Source organism: Amblyomma mixtum, chromosome 1 (genome assembly GCF_055824585.1).
Source record: "Amblyomma mixtum isolate Tamu chromosome 1, ASM5582458v1, whole genome shotgun sequence".
NCBI lineage: Eukaryota > Metazoa > Arthropoda > Arachnida > Ixodida > Ixodidae > Amblyomma > Amblyomma mixtum.
In genome coordinates this window covers 63,728,042-63,753,846 of record NC_143012.1, presented here as the reverse complement: position 1 = coordinate 63,753,846, position 25,805 = coordinate 63,728,042, and the positions used below count along the sequence as shown (strand labels likewise).

Sequence of the window (25,805 nt, the reverse complement as noted above, 5' to 3'; positions counted from 1 at the left end):
AATAATAAGCTACATTTAGTAAAACCCATCCTAGGCGAATGGAAATCATGCTCACACCAAAAACGATTCATCGAAGTTATTTTATGCCGTCTCCATATTGGACACACACATCTCACACACAACTTCCTGCTAACAAAGAAAGACAAACCTGTTTGCGAGCAATGCGGACATGAACTTACCGTGAACCACATACTACTATCATGCGCAAAACTTGAATCAGTAAGGAAAAAATATTTTGCTTCATTTTACAAAGAACATATTCCATTTCAGCCAGCGTTGATTTTAGCTGAACATGCACCCGTTAGTATGCTTGATGGTTTTAGCTTTTTAAAGGAAGCCGGTGTTCTTCAAAAACTGTAATGTTCTTACCCTGTGCTTCTCTACTTAAAACGATACACCTCAGCCACTTTCTCAGTCCTGAGAAGGAGGCTGAGGTTTTTATCTGAGTAGTTGGGGGCCTCGAGATCCTTGGCAAGCCAAGGATGTCCACGGAGGTTAACCAACTTTTAAAAGCTTCTGCAAACAGCCATTTCTAAAGTGTTTGTATTTAATCAGCCAGGTAATAAAAATAACTTTTAGGCCCTTTACACCACCGTTTGTATACACTTTGTCTTCAAACTTTGCTCGAGCCAATTTTACTAAACCTTGTTCTTGTCGCATGATAGCCTTAGCCGCTTATGCGGCATTAAACACAACACAACACAAACACATATCTCTTTCTTACCACTCTCCTGTCCCCTCCTCTTTTCTTCGTTTTTCTTCACTCTTCATAGGCGGCTAGGCTTAACCTTGTGTGACCAACTACCCTGAGTTGAGTCATATTTGGTTATAGTTAAGGTGTACAGCTGGCGTGGGCAGGACTTGCTTGCAAGTTCCTGTCCCGTTCCTTGTGTTGGGCTCCATGGTGGGTGGCTGGCACCATGGCCGAAGAACCTGAATTTTCTGTGACTCCCCCCCTTTCAAAACCTCATCGCTCTTTCAAAAGAGGGCGGAACGAAGCAGAACACTTTTTTTCGAAAAAGAAAGCAACATTTGCCAAATTTCATGTCATTGACAGTGAAGTTCAAGATAAACAGGCTGGAATTCTATCTCCATTCATGGTATCGAAATGCTTAACAGAAGCTTTGGGCCCCGTCTACAAAGTATCAAAAATGACCAGTGGCGATTTATTGCTGGAACTCCGAGACAATGTCCAAACCACCAAACTCTGCAACATAGTGTCTATTGGGTACACACCTGTCTCCATCACTGCACACCGATCACTCAACGCTGTCCGTGGCGTCATCTCAGAAAATGATTTTCTACATCTCACAGAGAAAGAAATGCTGGAAGGACTCTCTGATCAAAGTGTCATAGATGTGTACCGCATCAAAATCCGCAAGGACAACAAAGAAGTAGATATTAAACACTTGGTCCTCACTATCAACACATGCACATTACCTGAAACCATCGAAGTTGGATACCTTAAAGTAAATGTAAGGCACTACATCCCTAACCCCCGAAGGTGCTTCAATTGTCAGCGGTTTGGCCACGGATCACAGAGTTGCCGCGGCCGCAAAACTTGCGCGAAATGTGCATCAAAGGACCACCATTCTGAGGAATGTGACGCAGCTCTACGCTGCGCTAACTGTGAAGGAGACCACGCTGCGTACTCCAGGGCGTGTCCGTCCTGGAAGAAGGAAAAAGAAATAATCACCATAAAGACAAAGGAAAATACATCATTTCGAGAAGCAAGAAAGGGATTCGCACTCACGAACACTTTCTCTTTCACAGCAAAATCCAACTTTGCTGATGTGGTGCGCAGGGGCAGTGCACCACGCAGCACTCCGGCACCTGTCGAGGCCACTTTCACCGAGCCTAGGGCAGGGCCATCCCCGCCCCAGGCAGGGACAGCGAAGGCTGCCCTGCCATCTTCAAAGCAGGGAGCGCCGGTCCATGGGTCGGCATCCCGCAGGGCTTTCCCCCGTCGGGGGGGCCCGAGTCTCACACACCCGCGGCTTCACCGCGGTCTTCCAGCACCTCTGACTAGGTGATGGATCTTACACCCAGCCCGCCTGGTTTACAGCGGCGGAACAGCTCTCTTGAGCGAAAGAAGGACAGGGCCCTCATAACGGGCCCAGAAAATAAGTAAACCCTTTATCGTTCCTACCCCAAACATAAACATGGCTTTTCTAGTTCAGTGGAATTGTAGAGGACTGTTGAAGAATTACAATGATATAAGAGATATTTTAGCGTCAATGTTGCCTGTAGCTTTATGTCTACAGGAAACAAACCTTGGTCCACAACACATGAATATCCTGAAACATTATAAAACATTTAGACGAGATCGCGAGCAGGCAAATAGACTCTCAGGAGGCGTCGCGATTGTCGTTAAAAGCGGCGTCCCTGCTCAAGAGATCAGACTCAAAACAAAACTTGAGGCAGTTGTCATTGTCAGCATTGTCAGCTACAAAACCATAACTATCTGTTCTGTATGCCTTCCTCCACATATAACATTAACAGTCCGTGACCTACAGGAACTCATGAATTAACTGCCAGAACCATATCTAGTAGTCGGGGATTTTAACGCTCACTCCCCTTTTTGGGGAAGCGAACGCTTTGACGCTAGGGGCCAGATGATCGAAGATTTTATTCTCACAGATTTTATTCTCTCTTTTAAATACAGAAAAGGCCACGTACTATTCCCCAACGTCTGGAAGAATGAGCTGTTTAGACTTGTCTTTTAGTTCACCATCTTTTTTTAACGATTTTAAATGGGATGTTTTAGACAACTCGTATAGGAGTGATCACCTACCAGTTTTTATTAGCCTATCATCCTCACCTGCCATCCTCCCAACTAAACCACGACGATGGAAGCTCCATTTAGCTGACTGGGCATTATTCAGCGAAAAAGCCAGTTTGCAAAGCATTTTCGCAGACACACTTAGCGTAGACGAACTAAATGAAAATCTCACAAAGTGTATCATCGATGCCGCACGCCTAGCTATTCCCCAGTCCACAGGAGTGGTGCGCCAAAACCGCAAGGTTTGGTGGACACAAGAATGTAGGATAGCGAAAAAACATCAAAATAAAGCCTGGGGCGTTTTTCGAAGGTATCCAAGTTACGAGAACCTCATAAGTTTCAAAAAGGCAAAAGCTAAAGCCCGATATATACGTCGTAACGCTGAAAAAACTTCATGGCAAAGTTACGTGTCCTCCATAAACAGCAGAATAAAATAAAAAAAAATGTGGGAGCAGGTTAGAAAAATAAATGGCAGCTACTCCCCATTCACAGTTCCTCTTCTAACAGACACCTGTGTACAGACCAGCATTAAAGAACAAGCAGACATTTTGGGTCAACATTTTTCAACAGTTTCTAGTTCGTCACACTACACACAGTCATTCTTAGCATACAAAAACGCAATCGAAAAACAAAGGCTCCCTACGACAGGCAGCACAAAGGAACCCTACAACAATTTGACTACACTTCAGAAAATCCAGAGAGTTCTGTCTATAGGTAAACAAACTGCACCAGGTCCCGATGAAATTCATTATGAAATGCTGTCTCATCTATCTGGACCCTCTGTAGAAGTTCTGCTAAAATTTTTCAACAAAATATGGGTGGAAGGAAAAATACCAGCAGCTTGGAAAAAAGCAATTATTGTTCCATTCCTAAAATCAGGAAAACCACCAACCTCCCCTGGCAGTTACAGGCCTATAACTCTTACAAGCTGTCTAGCCAAATCTTTTGAAAGTGTTCTCAATATTAGGTTAATGTTTATTTTAGAATCTCGTGAGCTTCTTGATGTCTACTAGTGTGGTTTTAGAAAAGCAGGCTCCACAGTTGACCATCTCGTCCGCCTTGAAAACACGGTCCGAGAGGCGTTTATACACAGACAACACTGCCTTCTTCGATATGGAGAAGGCATATGACCCATCATGAAAGTTCGGGATTCTTCGTGACTTGGCAGAGCTTGGCATCCGCGGGAGAATGCTAAAATGTTTAAGCGACTTTGTTTCGATCCGTTCATTCCAAGTTCGTCTCGGTTCTACCCTCTCGAAGAATTTCATCCAGGAGAATGGTGTGCCTCAGGGATGCATTTTAAGTACCACATTGTTTATAGAGCCGCCGCGGTGGCTCAGTGGCTATGGTGCTCGGCTGCTGACCCAAAAGACGCGGGTGCGATCCCGGCCGCGGCGGCTAGAATTTATTTGGAGGAGAAATTCTAGAGGCCCGTGTGCTGTGCGATGTCAGTGCAGGTTAAAGAACCCCAGGTGGTCGAAATTTCCGGAGCCCTTCACTACGGCGTCTCTCATAGCCTTAGTCGCTTTGGGACGTTAAACCCCATAAACCAAACCAAACCAAACATTGTTTATAGCAAAGATGAATTCTTTATCGAAAATAATTCCGCAGTCCATTATGTACTCAGTCTACGTCGAACACCTACAGATTTCGTGCACATCATCTAGCTTATCGACTTGTGAGCGACAAATACAGCTTACCATAAACAAATTAGCAATCTGGGCTGACAGAAATAGTTTTAGGTTTTCCCCGCAAAAAACAGTTGTCATTCTTTTCCCACTCCAAATAGGACTGCAGATTGATCCCACCCTCCGCTTATATGGAGCCGTACATCCAGTAAAACAAGAACACAAATTTTTAGGCCTAACTTTCGACAAAAAGCTCCCGTTCCTACCACACATAAACACCTTAAAAAAGAAAGCAACCCAATCCCTGAATATACTTAAAGTGCTGTCACGAAAACGCTGGGGTTCTGATAGGATGTGCCTATTGCACATCTATCGGTCAGTAGTGCGCTCGTCCTTAGACTATGGATGTGTAGTATACGGCTCTGCGAGGCCATCGTATCTTAAAAAGCTAGATCCAGTACAGAACCTTGGTTTGCGCCTCGCAACTGGGGCGTACAGAACATCCCCTGTAAATAGTCTTCATGTAGAAGCAAATGAGCCACCCTTCAACATAAGGAGAACAATGCTTACCTGTGCTTATGTATTTAAAATAAGGTCGTTGCCAAAGCATCTGTGTTACCCCATAGTTACTAAATGCCCATCCAGAATACTCTTTACCAACAAACCTCAAGCTGTCAGACCACTCCTCCTCCGCTTCGAGGAAAAAAGTCAGGAAATAAACATACTAGAGGCACTTCCCGATGTTGCACAGAGACCTGATCCGTTGCCACCTTGGTACACGTTTCCTGATGTATGCGATTTCGCACTAACACACATTCACAAAAGGCAAACCCCACTGGAATACATACAGCACGAGTTTTGTGCAATACAAGAAAAATACAGTAATTATGCCGATTTCTACACGGACGGTTCTAAAACAGCACTATATGTAGGGAGTTCGATAGTACTAGATAAATGGGAGAAAGTAGTCAGGCTGCCCCAGTGCTCTTCAATTTTTACAGCAGAATGCTTCGCCATTGCTGTAGCCGTAGATCACATAATGAAGAAAAACATAAAGAACAGTGTTATCTACACTGACTCCCTCAGCGTAATTACAGCAATAAACCCCAAGAATGCAGTCGAACCCATAATAGGAAACATAATACACAATGCGATAAAAGCTCACACACAAGAACGTACAATAAAGTTCTGCTGGGTTCCTAGTCATGTGGGAATCAGCGGAAACGAGAGAGCTGATGCATGTGCCGCACTTGTCCGCAATCGTGAAATAAAACAAGTAAACATACCGCATAGGGACTGCATGAGGTTGGTTCAAAATAAACTTAGAGGGAAATGGCAAGCTTCATGGGACAACGAGGTTAACAACAAGCTGCACCTGGTAAAGCCCGTCTTGGGTGAATGGAAGACCGGCAGGCACTAGGAACGCTTTATGGAAATAATTTTATGTCGTCTCAGCATTGGACACACACACATTACACATAATTTCTTACTAACGAAACAAGACAAACCACCCTGAAAGATGTGGAGGCGAGCTCACAATAAACCATATTTTACTCTCATGTTCATACCCTGGAAAACTAAGGAAGAAACACTTTATTAAGTTTTATAAAGAATGCATTCATTTACACCCTGCGTTGCTCTTAGGTGAAATGTCTTGTGTTTTCAGCTTTTTAAAAGAAGCAGGTGTTCTTGAGTAACTGTAAATTTTAATCCACTACTTCGCTTTTTATATAATACACTTCAGCCTTGTTCTAATCCTCCAGAAGAAGTCTGAGGTCTTTATTTGATTGGCTGGGAGCCTCAGTTTCCTTGCCCAGCCAAGGACCGCTGATGAGGTTACCCGGCCTCCTTAAAAGCTTTTATTTGTAGATAGTTCTAAAATTTCTTCCCTCTTTTATTACTCGGTAGAAGAAACTTTAGACCCTGTACACCGTTTTTTTCACATAACAGCAAAAATCTGCATAAAAGAAATATCCTATACCTTGAGCTTGGCGCATGATAGCCTTAGCTGCTTATGCGCCATTAAACCCAACACAACACAACACATGACACAAAACGCAAGGTGCACTTTACTCTTATTAAGGAATCTTTTTCTGGCCGGTTGCACCATTGCTTATTAACACGGGGCGAGAACAATGTATTGATGTCGTTGCGATCGCCGGCATGGGATCACTTGAATGCTGACATCGGTTACGAGTAACACTGCTCACTACTTGTGCTAGCGTTTCCTGATCTTATCAATACTTGCTAATAAATTACTCGATTCAGCAGCATGTTTGTTGAGCAGTCGCATTAATTAAAATGCCTATATGTTATCCAGAAAGGACGGCGAAGACGGCTTCTGGTCGCTTGAGGACCCGGCGGAATCAGTAAATTGCATGCCCGTCCTGCGATATCAACAACAGCTGATTTCACGTCGCTGTAGTCAAACCTACACCCCTATAGCCATTGACATTCGCTGAAAGTTGTGTGTTCGATCTCCGCAATTACCGCAGTCGTGCACGGACCATGTAGGCTCTCTGGGTCTACTCGGAGCGGTATAGGCCATCTTTGATGATAATTCAGAATTTTTCAAAGCGTCAGTCGCTGAGGGTTAATGAAATATGCACACTGAAAGGTTGCCGCTCGTTTCGCTTAATAATAATACATAATAGGTAGATGCAAGCGCAGATATATTCACGCCGTCTCCACGTGAGAGTGGAGTTGCTGCTAAGCCGCCGTTCTGCGGTGGCCATGAAGCACGATCGTCCCAAGACCGGTTTTATCCCGTCTCGTTCGGGTGAAAACTTCTAGCACTACAATGATACGTGGTTGTTGATCGAACCGGGGCCGTTGTCGGTCTAGCGTGACCGAAGTGACCACCGGCGTCATCGACGCGTTGTTGTGCACGCTGAAAACGGGCAAGCGGAAAAAAGCGAAACTTCCCAGCAACAGCGCCATTGAAGTAGAGGGAGCGAATGCTAAAGGTTTACATTGTTTTTGTAAATTTGCGTGTAGCACTGCGTGAGTCCGTCTAGTCCGTATGCTATTCCAAGTCACGAATGCCATTCAGCTCAGGCGCCAATTGAACATGTGTTTGTAGGACTGCTGTTGCATTACAATACATGTCTGCCATTTATAAACTACGTGGTTATGGGTCATACGGCGGACTCTGCGTCCTTGCACGAACACCTCAGAAATGCCCTTGGGGGGGAGGAGGAGAAGGAGGAAGAAGAGGAAAGGCAGGGAGGTTAACCGGAAGAATAATTTCACCACCGATGATCGGGCATTATACCTGCGCATTATAGCCGGATATATGCAGTAGCGCTTTAGGTACCACTCAATGCGTGTAAGTACCATCCTTTCCAGTACTTTGCCCACAAAGCTAGCCAGCGCAAATGGACAGAATGATGACAGGTTAAGAGGTGATTTCACTGGTTTCAGGAGCGGAACTAGACTACTGGACTTCCACTCGTCTGGAACTGTGGCCTTATTCCATGATTTGTTGCAATAATGTTCGGAGTGGTAAAATTACCTGGCTTCGGAACAGTCCTATATTGGCGTAAAGATATCAGGTGAAAAATAATACGGGATGTTCATGGCTGTTTTATTATATGAGAGCCATTTCTTACTCCGAGAAGCCTCCGTTCCTCCACAAACACAGAGTCCAAACGTGACGACAAGAGCATTAAACTCTTTAATGCTTACAGAGAGTGATACTCCAGTACTCACACTTCGGCACTATAACGCACTGGTTTTATTTAGCTAAAAATGCAACAGCGAAATTAGGAGCGGCTCATCCACTTTTGATGGCATGTTCTATGCTAACCTTCGCCGCACTTCCCACGACGGTAGTGATCACGGCAATTGCCAACGCTGAGAAAAAATGCTATTTTGCTTCTTCACATTGAAAGCGCTCAAAAGGACAAGGACGACAGAAAAAGAAAGACATACAAAGCGCTTACTTTCAACTGATTTTTATTTCATGCGAAAAACAACTTTATACTCATGGTAATCACCTGCGCATGCTTACAAGAACATTACCAACGAGTGATAGCTGGCACATTCTTTCAGACGACCGGCATGCCCGATGTAAGATAGGACATCTCTTTATCCGACAACAAAATTGATGGAGCGCTTACGCAATCATCGCCCGCTCGTGCTATCTCAAGAGCCTCCACTATCTCTCTCGTTATTTGACATCTACTTTTAAAAAGTACTTTACACCTGTGACAATAGGGACGGCAGCCTTTCTTGCTTATCTTGCTTTTCCATTTGCACTTCAGACAATGGATACTCAAGTGCCCACCTCTTTTGTTTTCCACGTTGTAACTATGCTCTCCTAACTTCTCATTTATGCATCTGCCCGTCTGTCCTATATAATATTTGCCACATGTCAAGGGCACCCTGTACACGACGCCTTCTATGCAAATGGAAAAGCAAGAAAAGCAAGGAAGGCTGCCGTCCCGATTTTCACAGGTGTAAGGTACTTTTTAAAAGTAGATGTCAAATTACGAGAGAGATTGTGGAGGCTCTTGAGATAACACGAGCGGGGGATGATTGCGTAAGCGCTCCATCAATTTTGTTGTCGGATAAAGAGATGTCCTATCTTACATCGGGCATGCCGGTCGTCTGAAAGAATGTGCCAGCTATCACTCGTTGGTAATGTTCTTGTAAGCATGCGCAGGTGATTACCATGAGTATAAAGTTGTTTTTCGCATGAAATAAAAATCAGTTGAAAGTATGCGCTTTGTATGTCTTTCCTTTTCTGTCGTCCTTGTCCTTTTGAGCGCTTTCACTGTCAAGATGGAAAACCAACTCGCCCACTCAATTCCATTGTTCTTTTGCTTCGTCGTCCATGTTGCCCATCGTGGTCTTCAGGGCTCTCGTGGCTGCAATGATTCCTTCCCAATTGTCTTTGAGAGCCTCGAAAATATCTTGCTGCAGCTCCTTCACAGTTTTCTTCGGGCTGCTCATAGTTGCCGCATGGATTTCTGAAATGAGTAGTAAGAGGCACACTCTCAGCACGGAACAGGTTTGAGCTCCATATCTCATCCACGATACACACTTGTGCAGTGAGTGAAAGTCAAAAATAAATACCACTTCATCTAGCAAGGCAGGCGAGTGTAATGATATGCGAGTGTATTACATGCGAGTGTAATGATAAGCTGATATGCAACAGAGATATGTACGCTACATGCATTGTCCGGCGTACGTTGTTGACAGTGCTTTTCGCAATGAAAGACTCGTTTGAGTAGGAGACAAGTAACCTGGTCGAGATACCCTAATCTTGCTTTGAGGTAAGTGGCGGTTGTGTCCACCATGAAAGAAACGTTTTTAAGAGAATTTCATTGGACACAAAGACACAGAAGGGCGACTATTGTCGCCCGACACAAAACTATTGTCGCCCGACACACAGATATGTTACAGAACGGCGACTATTGTCGCTCCATTGGCAACATGGACGACGAAACAGAAGGGCAATTTATCTTCACATTGGTAGCCGCCGTTGACACTACCGTTTTGAGCAGTGTTGCATCGGTTGGCGTAGAACATGCAATCAAAACCGGATGAGCCGCTCCTAATTGCGCTGTTGCATTTTTAGCGAAATAAATAGTCTGGGTTATACTGCCAATAATATGAGTCCTTGTGTACCAGTTTACCAATATGCAAGGCTAGATTGCTGCCTGTGCCAGTGCCCAAAGTTGTGCGATGTTGCCTCAGGCGCTCAACATCGAGGCAACATCGCACAACTTTGGGCACTGGCACAGGCAGCAATCTAGCCTTGCATGTAAAGGACTGCAAGTGTACTCCTAGTTTTCACACTACCAGCATTATCGGACGGGGGAAATCTAAACGTGAGCGTGAGATATTGGAGGCTTTCCTGATCAGAAAGAATAAGCAGAAATGCGTCAGTGAGCCGTCCGTGATTATCACCGAAAAAGAGTGCAAGTTTTTATCATTATAGTAGCCATGTCACCATGTGGTGCGCGAAGTGTATTGTCTGTAGGGTGTGTGCGCAGGCAGGAAATTCTTTTAAACTGAGCAATTCTTCATCGCAATAAATCAGTTGTAAGTCCACCGTTGTGGTGTGTGCCTTCTTTGTTCTTGTGTTGCGTCTTTTTTCGCTGGTTCCCTTTATTTGCAATATGAACCAACTAGCCCAGCAGTTTGCACTCCTGAGCACTACCACTTTGTACAAAAAAGTGTAAACAACAGAACTACATTGCCCTCCTCATCGCGTATTCCTTGGGAACATTCGTGATCTTGCGGCAAACGAGCAGAACTTTGTCGACTCCAATGTTATTCGTTAGATATGCCGTTGTAAAGTCTCGTGTTGCAGCTCATGCTGGGTAGTCGAGTCCGATAACGTCCCATTTTGAGGTCCATCGCAGGAATTGATAAGGCGGGTACAAAGACGGAGTTTCCACCACACCGACATCCTTACAAACACCTCCCGCCATCTGGGGGGTCAGAGAACACTAACGAAAAAAAGTCAGCATTTAAGTTTTGCCCTGAACACTAAGTGACTGTGCAAAAAAAAAATTAAATGGTGGTCAGCAACTCTGACCACCGTGCCTGAAAGAGTTAATAAGCAAAGGTGCAACCGGCAAAAAAAAATTGTTTAATAAGAGTAAAGTGCAGCTTGTGTTTTGTGTCACGCAAACGAGCACTAGCATGAAAGCACGAACTGATGGGCGAGTTGGTTATGCATTGTATTATTGAACCAGCGCAAAGCAGAAGGCCAAAGAAGAGAGCAGAGAAAGAACGAAACGAGGAACGAGAAAGAAGGTAAGAGAAAGAAGGAATCAGCGCTGTGTTGTCCCTTTCCATATTTCTCTGCTCTCTTCTTTGGCCTTCGGCCTTGCGCTGCTTCAATCGAGCACTGGCACTTTGTACAAAGCAGTGTAAACAACAGAACTACACTACAGTCCTCATCGCGCATTCCTTGGGAACATTCGAGACCTTGCGGCAAACGAGCAGAACTTTGCCGACTCCAATGTTATTCGATAGAAATACCGTTGCAAAATCTCGTGTACCAGCTCTTGCGGGGCAGGCGAGTACGATGACGTCCGATTTGACAGCATCTATAACGTTAATGTGAGAAAGGCATAGATTGTGGTCGTTATAAGGGTGTTTTTTTTTTGTAGCGAGAGCTACACTACGCTACCCAGTCAAGCATTTCGCCGTGAGCCTGGGAGGCCGATAGTGCGCATGTGCGAAACCAGAGAGGAGCAGCAGGTGCGCAGCAGCGTTGACGTCAGAGTTCCCTGCCGCCGCCGCCGAACGACGAGCCGCGCCGGCCCCACTACGGCCGACCGGCGCCGTGCGTGAATGAGCGGCGGAGACGCCTGCGCAAAGAGAACGTTTTGCCAAGCGGAGACGCCAAGGTAGCTCCCGCTACGTATAACCTGGCGTAGCTGAACTAAGCCACTGCAATTTTTTTAGAAGGTCAAAAATTTTTTAAATAGCGTTTTTTAGCTAAATAGAAGCTTTTCGCTTCATAGTAATTAATGCCTCTGTTGGGCAGGTCAATAAGCAGGCAACTCAAGCTAATTAAGTGAAGCATTTAATTCTAATAAACGTTTTCACTGTTACTGGAAGGCACCTGATAGGAAATAGTTATTTGTCGCCGTGCGCTAGTGATAGGCTTATTAGTTTCTAGGATTCCGAAACCCCGATTACCCTCGCCGCTGTGACTTGACTAATTTTGGCTACATCGTACTTAAAATACGTGAGCTTTCGAAAAGAATGCCGGCAAAACAACGCGTCCTGTGCACGTAAATAGCCGAAATAGCTTATATTTGTTGCGCCGCAGTGCCTATGGTAATCGCGTTTTCGAAATTCTAAAAACTGTTATGGATATTACTTCTGCTGGGCTACATACCTCACAATAATTATGGGCCTACCAGTAATGGAAAGGTATTCTGATGTGCTATGCACCTCAGATATTGAGTGTAAAAAAGAAGTGATGTAACTCAAAAGGCCTACAATTAAAATTGTGCAAGCATACATACATACATGCATGCATGCATACATACATTCATACATGTATACATACATATATACATGCATACATACATACGTACATACATACATCCATACATACATGCATACATACATACATACATGCATACATACATACATACATACATACATACATACATACATACATACACACACACACACACGCGCGCGCGCACACACGCACACACACGCACACACGCACACACACACACACGTACATACATACATACATACATACATACATACATACATACATACATACATACATACATACATACATACATACATACATACATACATACATACATACATACATACATACATACATACATACATACATACATACATACATACATACATACATACATACATACATACATACATACATACATACATACATACATACATACATACATACATACATACATACATACATCAAAATTGAAAGTTTAAAAGAAATCACACATCCCTGAGCGCTCCTTGCTTCCGATGACTGTTGACTTTCTCCACGTATATACGGGTTTTCAACCTTAGGTTTTACCCAACTTTTGGTGCATTTTTTCGCATGGCATTTTCAGCGGCGTAGTGCATCAGAATAGAGCTAAGATGTGCTAACGATATGCAACTTATAAAGGTTGGAGGCGTCGGTTTTTATTTTAGTATGTTAAGTGCTCGAAAAAGTCTTTTCTCGACAGGGCTTTCAGTCAACGGCTGTTATCGCAGAGACAGTGGCAATACATGTGCCTTCGAAGCAACTCATTCCATTAAAGGGAACGCTACGATGGCTGCTTCCACTTTGCTTTCTCTTGGCGACCACTGGAGAAGATGTGCAAGAGGCGCGCATAGCCGTCCTTACGTCACCGCGACGGAATGCAAAACGGACCGACACCGCACGTGGCAAAACTTTGGTGCAAGCAATGAGCCGCAGTAGCTGATCTTCATTTCTTGATTTTTACTTGTCAATAAAAGAAATCTTCGAGCAACTGGCTGTTGGTGCAGCCAGATTAGGAGTGCTAGGAGAGCAAAGGTACGCCTAGATCATGTTACTGCTTCGAAATTACGCTTTTTTCACCCGACTATATCTCCAAGTTGACCTCTCCCTACTGAGTATGCATTAAAATGGGTTTTGAACTGCGCCCAGACGCGCGCGACATTCTACTCAGAAGAGTGTACCGTGCTGATGCAGTGAAACACAGGGAGAGGATAAAATGTTCGGAAAGGAGAAAAAAATATGCGATAGCGGCGTAATACTTCAACGCTATCGCAAAACGAAGACGGTGCTCACATATTAGTGATGCGAACTGTCGAATAAATAATATCCCCGAAGAAAAAGGAATCCAAGGACCAGCCCTTTTCCTTCTTTATAAAAGTGGCCTAGAGTACACCGCTTCGATTACCGAACTCTAATCTCAGAAGCGGGAAAGAAACAAGAGATGAGCCTTCCGCTGTATCTTTGAGGCACTGCTGATTGCTAAAGCCAGTGACCAGCGTGTCAGCTCCCCTAAAGCTTTACTAACTGGCAAGGAACTAGGTTTTTATAGCGGTTTTAAACGTTACACTACTTTTGCTTCGATGTAGTGATATGGACACTGCTTTTGTGTTTATGGTTGTTTTTGTTCAGTATTGGTTGCATCTGCCTTTGATAGGGCGTTCACAGGTCGGACTCAGCTTTTGTTGAGACCTGTTTTCCTTTGTTGTCAATGCTCCTGCTAAATTTTACTTTCGGCTCTGTTTTTGCTACGATTCTCCTGACTTTGCTCTTCCTACTCTTTGAGTTTTTTTGTTCATTTTTCGCGTCTCCTTCATCGTTTTCTTGCATACCTCTGTCGATTGGCTCCGGTTACGTATGGCCGCGCGAGGCTTTCAAATTCTTGCAGGTAAAGTTTTAGCGTGCTTTTAAGGCAACTGATGGATCAAGCTTTGTTAGATAATGTTTAGTATGTTAGTCTCGGTCTCGTGATTTCACGTGGGTTGTGGTTTGCGTATAAAAGGTACTCCCTGCTTTCAATAAAATGTTGGTAGTTCAGCGTTAGTCTGGTTGTCTCGTGCTCGTCCTTGTCTATTCGAGCTGCTGCTTTTTATTCTTTTTGCCGTTGGTTTTTTAGTACATTCGACGAGTATGGGTCCGTTCTATTAATAAGTTTTTAGAGAGAATTTTGTCGGTAATTTCTTTACTATAAGCTGGCATTTATCACGCCCAGAGGAGTATACCGAAGGAGAACAGGTCATCAAGCAAGCATCGCAAATGTATGATTTCCCCTCAGGTCCTTTGTAGGAGCTGCCCTTTCATTCCCAATACTGGGCCAATAACCTCTGCTGCTTTGGGTATTTCACTCATGAGGGAGCTCATTTGAAACCAGTACACCCATGCAAGCCATACTTGAGAGCTTTGAGTTCCAGGGAGGATGGGTAAATGAAATTGCAGTATCTGATTTCAAAGAGTAGCTTTATTAGAATAGTTTAGTCCATTGAAACCATTAAACGAGCAAACAGATAAACAGCAACCATTTTTTAGCACATAGCTTGTGAACTTGCTAAATCAGCGCTTCAACGTAAGGGGATGTAATTGAGCAATTATTATGGGAGCGCAAAATTTCTCCAGGAAATCGCGTTGAGAATTTCATACCTAAAAACTGCGAAAAGAAGCATTTTTGATCAGGTTAGAGTACATGACCGCAATTTTTTTATATATATGATAAGATTTCGTTACAACAATCTACACATCGGCAGATCTCCCATCGGCAAGCTTGCATCTTTTGCTTTCAACGCTTTTGCTAACCTCAAAAGCTTTCCCCATTGGTTTTCTATGCAAATCTTAACTGCTCAATGCGATTGATGGAAACACCTCAAAGGAAGATATATGGGAAAAATATTTGCTATATATCGAAAAAAATGATACATATAGAAAAAATGAATCACTGTAATCAATATTTCCATATCAATACCCCGAAGTTTTCCATTATTCAATGTTTTTTTCTCAAGAATGTTGGACATATGCACAGAAGTGCTCTTGTTGTCTACACAGAGGTAGTACTCTTAAGCATGACATAAAAAGCAAGCTGTGCTTAACTTTTATTAGGAATGTCTTACAATATGTTGAGGTTGTATACCCTTGATCGTTTACCACTGTGTGACAATTCTTTCGGAAGCAGCCGATACCATCGCCCGCCTAGGAAACACTGGATCGCCAACTCGGAGACATTGAAAACGACCTTGGCTTCCCCCTAATAGTCCCTAATAGTAGATTTTAAATGACTTCATCCATGAGTACAGTCTAAGAGCGATAGAAAGCATTTAAACGCCCCAATTTATTATCCACCAACAACGGCGATGAATCCTAGTTGCTGCATAAAATATTTACTCGGCTGTCTGGTCACACAGCGCTTGAATTCATAATCCATTTGAGGTCGCTGAAGTGTTAACTAGACCTGATGGCCATTCACGTTCTCTATTTCTGAAAATTTCGTTCCCTGCCCTCGCCGACGTCACCCACAGACCCTTCGGAATCCCTATGCCTAGTCGTTTCGGAAGGGGTCGTCGTTGATTAAAATTTAAGAGTTTGGCAAGAGTACTGAAGTGTCAAAAGTTGTAATGTAGTCTCGCATTCCTCTTGTTTCTGCTAGAGATAAGGGCGAGGCGAATGCATGCAAATTAGACACAAAAATGTTGCTAAGCTACCAAAAATGTTGACAGTTAGCGGGCTTTGTCTCACACCAAGAACTCCCCGTTCTTCCACAAATACTTAGTGCTAACTTCACCACAAAATTCTTCATTGCTTACAGAAAGAGATGCACAAGTCCTCGGATTATGGCACCATCACACACTGGATTTATTTCTCTAGAAATATAACAGTGAAATTAGGAGCGGCTCAACCCTTTTTGATGGCATGTGCTACGGCAGCCCCCGTAGCCCCGCTAGCAGCACCGCCAGCAACGGAAGCGATCACGGCAATCACCAACGCTGGGATAAACTGCTCTTCTGTTTCGGCGTCAATGTTGCCCATCGTGGTCTTCAGGGCTCTCGTGGCTGCAAGGATCTCTTCACTGTGGTCCTTGAGAGCCTCGAAGATACTTTGCTGCAGCTCCTTCACTCCTTTCGGAGTTTTCTTCGGGCTGTTGATAGTCGCCGCATGGATTTCTGAAATGAGCAGTCAGAGGAACGCTATCAGCACACAACGCATTTGAGGACGACGTGACATCGACGATAAGCATTCTTTTGCAGAGAGTGCAATGAAAATAAACAGCGGAACCGTAGCAAGATACGTCAACTGTAATATACCTCTGATGGTAAACGGGTTCGAATTTTTACCCTTTCACTGCAGCTCCAGTTGTTTGGCGACGACTGGATTTTTTACACTACCTTAATTAATGAATAAAAACTATTACAGCAATCTATTTTTTTCCATTCAAGTGTGGTGCACGGTTTGGTGTATGAAACCACAAAGGAAACACTCCGTGGAACAATTACCCCTATAAACAATTTCTGGTCATTTTAGTGTCACTTGCACAAATGCCTTATTTCCCATGTTTCTAACTTTAACTATCTCGGTGTCACTGTTACTAAAATATATATGGAGTACCCATATATTTAAAATATTTGTTGATATGCTTTCTCAGATGTAATCATAAAGATGCTCCACTAGATCTTAAATCTCTCGCTTAGAACACGCATACCACTTCTAAACTTAGGTATGGTTCGATTGTCTAGGGTCCTCAGGCCAAAATATATACTTATCACTTGGCGCAGGTAGAGAAAAAAACTGGTGATCTTCATCTTTGGCTTTTCTACTAACCATGCAATGGTCAACAACAATCCATCGTTAGAAACCCGCAGGAAGATAACTGCTTTACGATTTATACAACAAAAGTATTAAAGAAAAATTTAAACTAAAACCCTCCGCTGTTGCGTCTCAGTGTTTGCAAAACGAGACCTACACCTCACGACATCAAATCGCTGACTACAGCCATTCTTTGCAAAATCAAGGCTCTTGTCCACAGGTTTTATCGACGGATAATTACTACTCTGAATTCTTTTTCAGAATGCCTTGTTAAATACTCATACTTTCAGCTGGCGCTGCGGCAATAGCTTTTTTGATGAACAGTATGATGGATCCCTTTTTCTCTTTGTTATATTATTTTTAACTATCCTGCGTTTGGTGTACTGAATTCTTGACATCACATTTCCTCTGTTTCTTAGTTCCTCGGTTGAATTGTGTGACTTGAAATTTATGTTTCTACACCATTTATGTACGCCACTGCTCCTAGTGCCGCAATACCGGTCAGCAGTAAGGTGAAATGGCAGTAGTGGGAAATAAAACATAAAGAAAGTACGAAATTCCCGTACTCCTTTCCTTTTTATTGGTATTTATCAATTTTTTTGCACACGTCCGTCTTTGCATGTGAATATATAATTTTGATAGTGAGTTAGAAAACAGGAAATTCCCGACGATTACGATACTTCCTAATGCGGAATTTGAGCGCATCTTATCAGCTGTTTAAGCTTTTCGATAGATGGAAGCAAAGAATTGGAGCAAAGACATGCATGAATGTACAATTAAAGATAAGTAGTTATTTTTCGCACATATTCCTTCTTCACGAAACACTACACCGACAGTTGTCATGAGGGAAGCTTTGTGGTCGGAGAGAGAGATGTATATAATCCCCACTTGCTCCACCAGTGATTTGTCCTAGGTTGCGCGGCGAAGAGATAGCAGCGACTGAATGATGGTGCTGACGCTGCTAGCGAGTCAAGTGAGCGTGGCTCTGCGTATGGGATGCACGCACGCGCACCGTGATCCGCTGATGCTGCGCCGGCGTTTCGGGAACCGGAGAACACCGCGCGCTGTCGCGCGGTCGCCGCTTTCGTGAAAATCACAAGAACGGTCCAGAAGCGTAAATTATTTCCGTTGCTCAACACACATACATTTAAAAAATGTTATTGGCGGGTTATTTATTATAGTAACATTCGTTGATATCTGGGCAGAAACGAAAGGAAGCCAGGTTTATATTTTTACTTAGATTTTTTCCTGACCACTTCACGGTTTTTGAAGCAGTCATGAAGTTACTGCTTCTTGCAGTGGACTCAGTGGTAGACGTTAATGTGGTGCACACATCTGACTTACGACTCAGGTGTCCGAGGACGATGAGGGCCAAGATGAGATAAGCTTTCATGGTGAAATCGCTGCAACGAGAAAGCGTGCTTTTTAGAGATGTTGTATGCATATCGGGATATCCAAGCCTCGCGTTTGAAAATTATTTTCCTACCTGATTGGGTGCAATTGAAACAGTTGGGCGGGTGGTATTAATTATCATAATAACGGGTTCTTATATCATCTCTACTTGTTCGCGATGCCACGCGCATCAGAATGTGCTATATAAAGATTCCTAACCACTGGAAAACAATTAGCCAGATTGTCAGGGATTAAAATAACCTCACTATTGAACTCACAATGCTGAAATTACATTATCCGAAATAACTATTATTTTTTCTCATCAGTACAATCCACTGCTGTCCAAGTAAGGGCAGTATTAGTAAGTGAGTCATTTTTCAGACGTTCCAAGATTTTTCTTATGCTAGCAACAATTAGTTTGCTTCAGATATGCATAATCCCTTCTTCTACGAAATGAGAATAACAGCTGTTGCGTGCAACAATCGAAATCTGACATTTTCAGACACTTAACAGTCAATGGTATGCTGCCTACTTATCTACACTTTAAGTGTAAATAAAACGAGTCTTAAGGACATCGACCTGACTTTTATTGGTGCCGAAACAGCCATTTTTTCCCAGATCAAGAACCTTTGCTACCCCATCAAAGCAGTAAAAAAAGATACTTGCAACAGCTAATATACCATTGGATGTGTGTGTACCCAAAGTACGTGAAAAGCAATAGAGGTGAACGGTGTAACTGCTGTAACTTTAACTGCGAACGAACAACTTGGACAGCTACAACAGATCCGCAGTCCGACTTTCAGCGCCACTGACGTAGTCAAGCCAAAGTATTCTGGGCCGGCCCTTCTAACTTTCACGACTGCCTTGTGTCACCTGACTTTCGAATAGGTGACATATTCCTTTGGTTCTCGGTACCCCTTGCTGGTAGTTGGCACATGCAGATTAAGCATTTTATACGTCGCGTTTTGAAGCGAAGAATAAGAGCCGAACATGATAATCACTATTTTGTCGCACAAACAGTGTTGACGGTCACGTTCTATCAAAAATTAGAAATTAAAAATAGGCCTATTGATATAAGCAGTGCTCGCTGCACGGAGGGGAATGATGATGCTAAGTTTTGCATGTCCAGACAATCGAGACATGGTCCAGCAACTAGCTATTAACGTGCCGATTTGATTCGGCTCAACACAGACGTTTAGAGGTTTCTGCCCCGATAGGCCATCATTCGATATCTTGAAATATGATGAGCAATGGTTAGACTATCTGAGGATGATTTAGGGACTTTACAATAACCGAAAATTGCCCTGCCGCCAATGCAGAGCAATCGCGTTGAAGTTAGAATGTTTTAGCAAGCGAAGAGAAAGTATGAAAACTTTATATCCAATACCTATAGGGGTAGCAGCAAATTATGATAAATTCTACAGGTGTTTTAAGGGACGGTCAACAAGAGTTTTCTGTTTTGCATAGGTAAACAGTTACAGGAACACAACCCTCAATATTTTTCACATTATCGAAGACTCCAATCATCGAAAACTCGATAATTCAATACTGCTCACAGGAGCACAAAGGCTTCTTACAGCGGAGTGTACAGGCATCATCTACTGCTAGTTAATCGTTGATCGCAAGAATACCTATTTCAATCTTTTGGGCTGACATATTTCCTCATACGAAGCATATGATTCGGTATGTGGGGGACATTCCTGGCTGTACATACTCGGTGCGTTTGAGCAGACGTTTAGCCGTAGGCCTGCATTATTCCTTCCGTCCCGCCATTCACGTTTCTGTTAACCCTAATAGAAACTTTCGGTGCATCACGATTTTTCGCACCATTCTCTTTTCTCCCAGTGAATCCTTGTTGTCCCGTACGGATATCTGGGCAGACGGCCAAGACAAAATTGCTCACTTGGCTGCAAAACTAAATGCTGCTTTGAAAACACAAGACTCACCTTTCGTACCGTTGCCGCTTCTGAGGTTAGCTCGCTGGCTGAAGAGGTGGAGTCCAGGCCTCATTTATACACAAAAAGGGTATTGTTGTTCGGATTCCTTTTTACGTCAAAGAGACTACGCATTCCGTAAATGTTACAATTCTATTCGAACACCGCCTTCTTTTGCGTTATCCTCCGTCTACTTCATCGCTATCGTGTGCTTTACGTTAGCGTCGGGTATTATATCAGTTCGTCGTGCTCCGTGGCGTGAGTACGATGCACTCTTCTGAATGGGATGTGGTGCGATATTGGGCGCATCATCACAAACTACGGATTGCAGATTGATTGGAAGGAAGTGGCATCAACCAGCTTTACCGTCGCCTGTGCAATGCTCCCAATAACGCGGAAGGAATAGCAAATGCCTCGAAGAATGCTTTACGTGGATTTGATAAAAAACACTATAGAGACAGTTAAGTACATTGCATGTGGGAAATTGTAATCAATAGTATTAGAATCGTTCTATTCAGTTTGCTATGTGTCTTTTCGATTGTATTCTGCGTTGTATTTGCGATATCCTGATATGTTCTTGAGCACCGAACCAGACACATTCTATCGCGTAGCCTTCGGCTCTGTAGGTCAAGAGCCAGTTACAATCGGTTTATCAGGGCTGTAATTTCGCCACGTTTTTCAGTGCGTGGTCTCACATTGACACCTACGGTCTCATGACGATACATATGATGGGTCTGTAAGAGAATTTTATCACGAGCCGCCGCCATAACCTTGTTTTTTCTGATCAGCGGCTTCTAACACAATCGCATTAAAAACGAAGACCGTAGTGCAACTCCTTCCATGCACAAAAGATTGTCCTCATGCAGCCTCGATCCATTTTTCATTCTGTCACAGTAATGTCAGAAAGTGCAATGCGTCTGCCCCGAAATTATTGTCCACGTGGTAACTTCCGCGACCGCAAAAAGAATGTAACGTGTTCGCAGCAAGCGAAGGGTACTCGTTTGAGCAAATGAGATTCTTCGGAGGCATTTGTATGCCTCCGTCTCTGCTGTGGCGCCAAATTCTGGAAAGACCTGTTTAAGGATCACCTGACAACGTGTACAAGATACAATAATACACCCCATTGCCCAGTAATATTCTTGAGTGACATTGTAGTTCATTACTGCGTCAGTGATTGCCTATATGTCTCCTCTGTGGTTTAAACCCGAAATACCATAAGCAACAAACAACACATTAAATAAAAACATTTTACAGCACGCGTCGGGATCGAAACTGCAGCTGCACGAATCGATCAGGCTCACTGTCAACTCAATTAGTCCGCTACGCCTACGCCTGTGCCGAACGTCCCACATATTTAACTCCTTCTCCAGAGCTGTGTTTGGAATGTCCTCGTCGTCATGAACTTCCATCCTGGCGCAGTTATCGGCGACACACCGCTATCGATTTTGTCCTTTTAGGGTGATTTAAGCGGCATAATATTTTTTTCTCGACAAAGAAAATCACATATTCTTTGTTTACAATTTACATGATACAGCCTATATGTATATTAGTTACTTTCAAGGACGCCATCAGCCGTCCATTGTATCATCGTGCCTGAAATCACACATCTGCTATTCAACATCTGGTCGTGGTGGGTTCTATTTCGGCCCCGGTCGAGCAACTAAATGTACGCGATGTACAACTTCTTTTGGCTTTCGGATGTTTTGTTTGATGTTTGAGAGGCGAGGTGCTCGACATGAACCAGACCCTTCAACTGCGGCGCCCTCTGTCCCCGAAACGTCACTGTCACATAAAAAAAGGTCAGCTCTCGCACATCACGACTCCGCTATTCTCATGGTCGAGAGCTGACCTTAGTCTATTTCCAGAAACATGGCTTGTCCCTACTTAAAAGCTGTTAACTCAAAGTTCAGGCAATTAACACATCACTCACCTCATTTGAAAGCTTGGGCATATTTCAAAAAGGAAGAAAACTTTTCTGCTGGTTCTTTAATTGTGTAAGCTTTTATCGACCAGTTGTTGGTGGCTTCGTGGGCATTATGGAGATATTTTAGCGATTTGATTCGAAGTTTTCCTAGCCCTCATCATCGGCTCGCGCCTCCACTATCGTATACGTAAGCCTTTGAAACTGGGTTATGGCAAGCAAGGGATGTGGTATGGTACGGAATTGTATGTATGGTTTGCATAGTGCACTCTTTGTCATAAGTAACCAGGCTCCATGGTTTGCTTCTCATTCGTAGAACAGAGCCCTCACGGCTCCTCTAAAGATCAGTAAGTTCTTTGAAGGTGGGAACACGGGTTATTCTTACCGTACAGAGATTTAGAGCTTAAGAGCTCGCATAATAGCTTTAATATACAACTGAGAAAAAAAAACGTGCAGCCTGGTTAGTTTTGACAAAGACTGTACATATGTCATGTATGGTATATATGATATAATACGCCATTGTACGGTATCGTACAGTGCGATGTTGCATGGCATGGTATCTGGAGTTCAATATACGAAAACTGGCAGTTAGCAAACAGAGACGAAGCAGCGAGGAATGTTACCATCCAACAATTTTAACAGGCTTCCTAACTGATTGTATCTTATCCACAAGAACAGGTGATTCTTGAATAGGCCTGTCAAAACTTGGTGCCGTTCCCTTACGAGTGCACGGGAATTATCACGTGCATACGCTAGGGGTTCCAAAACGAGTAGAGAAGAATACAGTCTACAGTAACAAACTTTGCTGATAAGTTTGATCTTATCAGCCCGGAACAATTCGGAGTACAAAACATAGGCCAACAGAGCTTGTACTCCTTGCTCAAGGAATTTATTCTGAAATCTTTTGAACGAAAACTACTAGTGTCTAGCTCATGCATAGACTTCTCGAAAGTGTTCTACAAATGCAACCACTTAACCATATAAAAAAAAACAGTTATACGACAGAAGAAGCACTGAATTAAATTTAATACCTTCTTACCTGCAAAACAGAACGCAAGCCGTTCCTATAGATGAAAGTCTGTACTTTTACACCCGTGCATGCAGATGTTCCGCAAGGGAGCATTTTGGCTCCTCTTCTATTTATATTGTCATTAATGACACAACCAATGTCAGCCCTTTTCCAGAATACATAGTATATGCAGATGACTTATTGCTGTTATTTTGTAGTTAGAATTGCCAAAACATCGTCCCTTACGGAAGCCAAACATCAATTTACTTGCATGCTTGGAGTGTAATAAATTCCTATGAAGTAAATGTTAGCAAGACCAAATATATTCTTTATTTATTTATTTATTATTCCTCAAAGGTCCAGAAGGACATTACATGAGGGGTGGGCTCACAAAATTCTATTATTTTGGACACAGACGATCTTCGATGGCGGATTTGAAAAGCACTGGATTGATGACGGTCGCCACCTCGGATGGAAGGCCATTCCAGTCGTTGGCTGTTCTAAGAAAGAAAGACTGCTGATATGTTACAGTACGAGATTTCTCGGGGTAGACAGCGTTATGGTGGGAGTTACGGGATATCTGATGAGCGCGTGTGATACGGGGGGCATCGTGGTTAAAGGTGTGAAAAAATCTGTGATATAAGGAAAGACGGGCGATTTTGCGGCGGCAGGCTAGTGTGGGATGACTGAGCTGGGATTTTAATGCAGAAACGCTAGTGTGATAAGAGTAGTCAGAGCAAATAAATCTGACAGCTCGGTTCTGGACAGATGTGAGCATAGTGATAAGGTTAGCATTGAAAGGATCATACGCTGCACATGCAAACTCAAGTTTAGGACGTATAAAAGTTAAGTAAGCAAGAAGTTTTTGCTCCTAAGAACTCAGGTGCAAAGTTCAACACAGATATCATTACTGGTAACAAACTCATCAAGGTAGTGGACACTATAAAAACACATGGCGTGTACTTTTATAGACATATCACCTGGAACAAGCATAAAATTATTAGAACTCCCCACCTGTCGAGAACGGTCGGTTTGCCGGCTAAATTCTAGATTTTTAACCACTTGCAGTCAAGTTACATGCATAAAATGCTTTATTACTTTCTCACATAAACTATTATTTTCTAACAAAAGCCAACCCAAGCCAGATGCACGTTTTTGCAGTAAAAGGCCGCACGACAAACCACTGGTAAAGAAGCCAACGAGCGTACAGGTGAGCTTATCCAAAATTTAGGTTGGGAAACCAATGCCTGCGATTATAGTACTACTAATTACCTCTTGGTTTTGCCGTGTACATTAGTTTATCATTAATTACATTTTGCCTTGCATCGGCAATCGGCGCATTTACAGTTATCGAAAAGGAAATTTCCCCGAGATAGCCCGGGCACTTGAATCCTATGTCGATGTGTACGAAACATTGTCTGATTCACTCAGCGTTGATGAGCTGTGGCGCACACTGACAGCCAAACGTTTTGATTTGCGTGAGCGATATGTGCCGTCATGGGTGATGATGAAACGTCGCAGAAAAAGCAAGCCATGGTTTACAAAAGCGCTGCGCAGAGTCGTTGAAAAGAGGAAACAACTATATGCGCGCTTCAAAAGAAATCCGTCGCAAGATAACATGGATCAGTTAAAAAAGATTACGAAAGATATGAATGCTTCGGTCAAAGAGGCTAAATTTACCTACTTTCAGTCTTTCGACATGCGTATCCAGGATCGCCCTGAAGAATTTTTGCAGTGCATAAAAAAAACAGAAAGGATTAATTCTCTATCCCACCGCTCGATCACAACGGAAGTATCGTTCATGATAATCTGGAGAAAGCCAAGTGCTTTAACACGTTTTTCAGCTCAGTGTTTTCTGCTAAGGACAGCAATAGCCCTGCCGGTTTTCGCCTGGCCTTGAACTGTACGGAACCTATGGAGAACATTGAATTTGATCAGCGAGGAATTGTGTCGCTCTTAGAACGCGTAAAAGATAACAGTGCCACCGGTCCGGACGGCTTACCCACGGTCCTGCTCTCTTCTTGCGCTTTTGCTTTGTCAAGGTACCTTCAAATTCTTTTCACAAAGTCATTACAGGACGGCTCTTTGCCTGATGAATGGAGGCTTGCTAATGTTGTACCTATACATAAATCGGGACCTAGGAATGTTGTTTCAAATTATCGACCAGTGTCCTTGACCAGTGTATTTGCAAAGTTTAGAGCACGTGTTTTATACTAATATTATGAATCATCTTAGTATACATTCATTATTAAGTACTAATCAGCATGGCTTTCGCAGTGGTTACTCATGTGTCACCCAGCTTACCGAATTTGTACATGACCTGTCAAGTGCTTTGGATAAGGGATATTCTGTTGA

General features: G+C 43.2%; 1 protein-coding gene across 1 annotated transcript; it reads right to left on the bottom strand.

Annotated features, from left to right (window-relative positions):
- Positions 1-9,216: 9,216 nt before the first annotated feature.
- LOC149366505 (uncharacterized) lies at positions 9,217-20,583 on the bottom strand. The gene is made up of 4 exons (XM_089571136.1): positions 20,533-20,583; positions 18,539-18,597; positions 16,291-16,554; positions 9,217-9,383 (listed from the first exon to the last, which is right to left on the bottom strand). The coding sequence occupies exons 2-4, from the start codon at positions 18,585-18,587 to the stop codon at positions 9,217-9,219; spliced, it is 480 nt and encodes a 159-aa protein (XP_089427262.1). The 5' UTR covers positions 18,588-18,597; positions 20,533-20,583.
- Positions 20,584-25,805: the final 5,222 nt, after the last annotated feature.

Bases quoted from the DNA above. Each gene is read 5' to 3' on its own strand.
- LOC149366505 (XM_089571136.1), bottom strand. From the start codon at position 18,587: ATGAAAGCTTATCTCATCTTGGCCCTCATCGTCCTCGGACACCTGAGT. The intron at 16,555-18,538 runs GTAAGTCAGATG...TGCTCATTTCAG, and splicing joins CGTCCTCGGACACCTGAGTC to AAATCCATGCGGCGACTATC. The intron at 9,384-16,290 runs GTTGAGCCGCTC...TACTCATTTCAG, and splicing joins AGCACATGCCATCAAAAAGG to AAATCCATGCGGCAACTATG.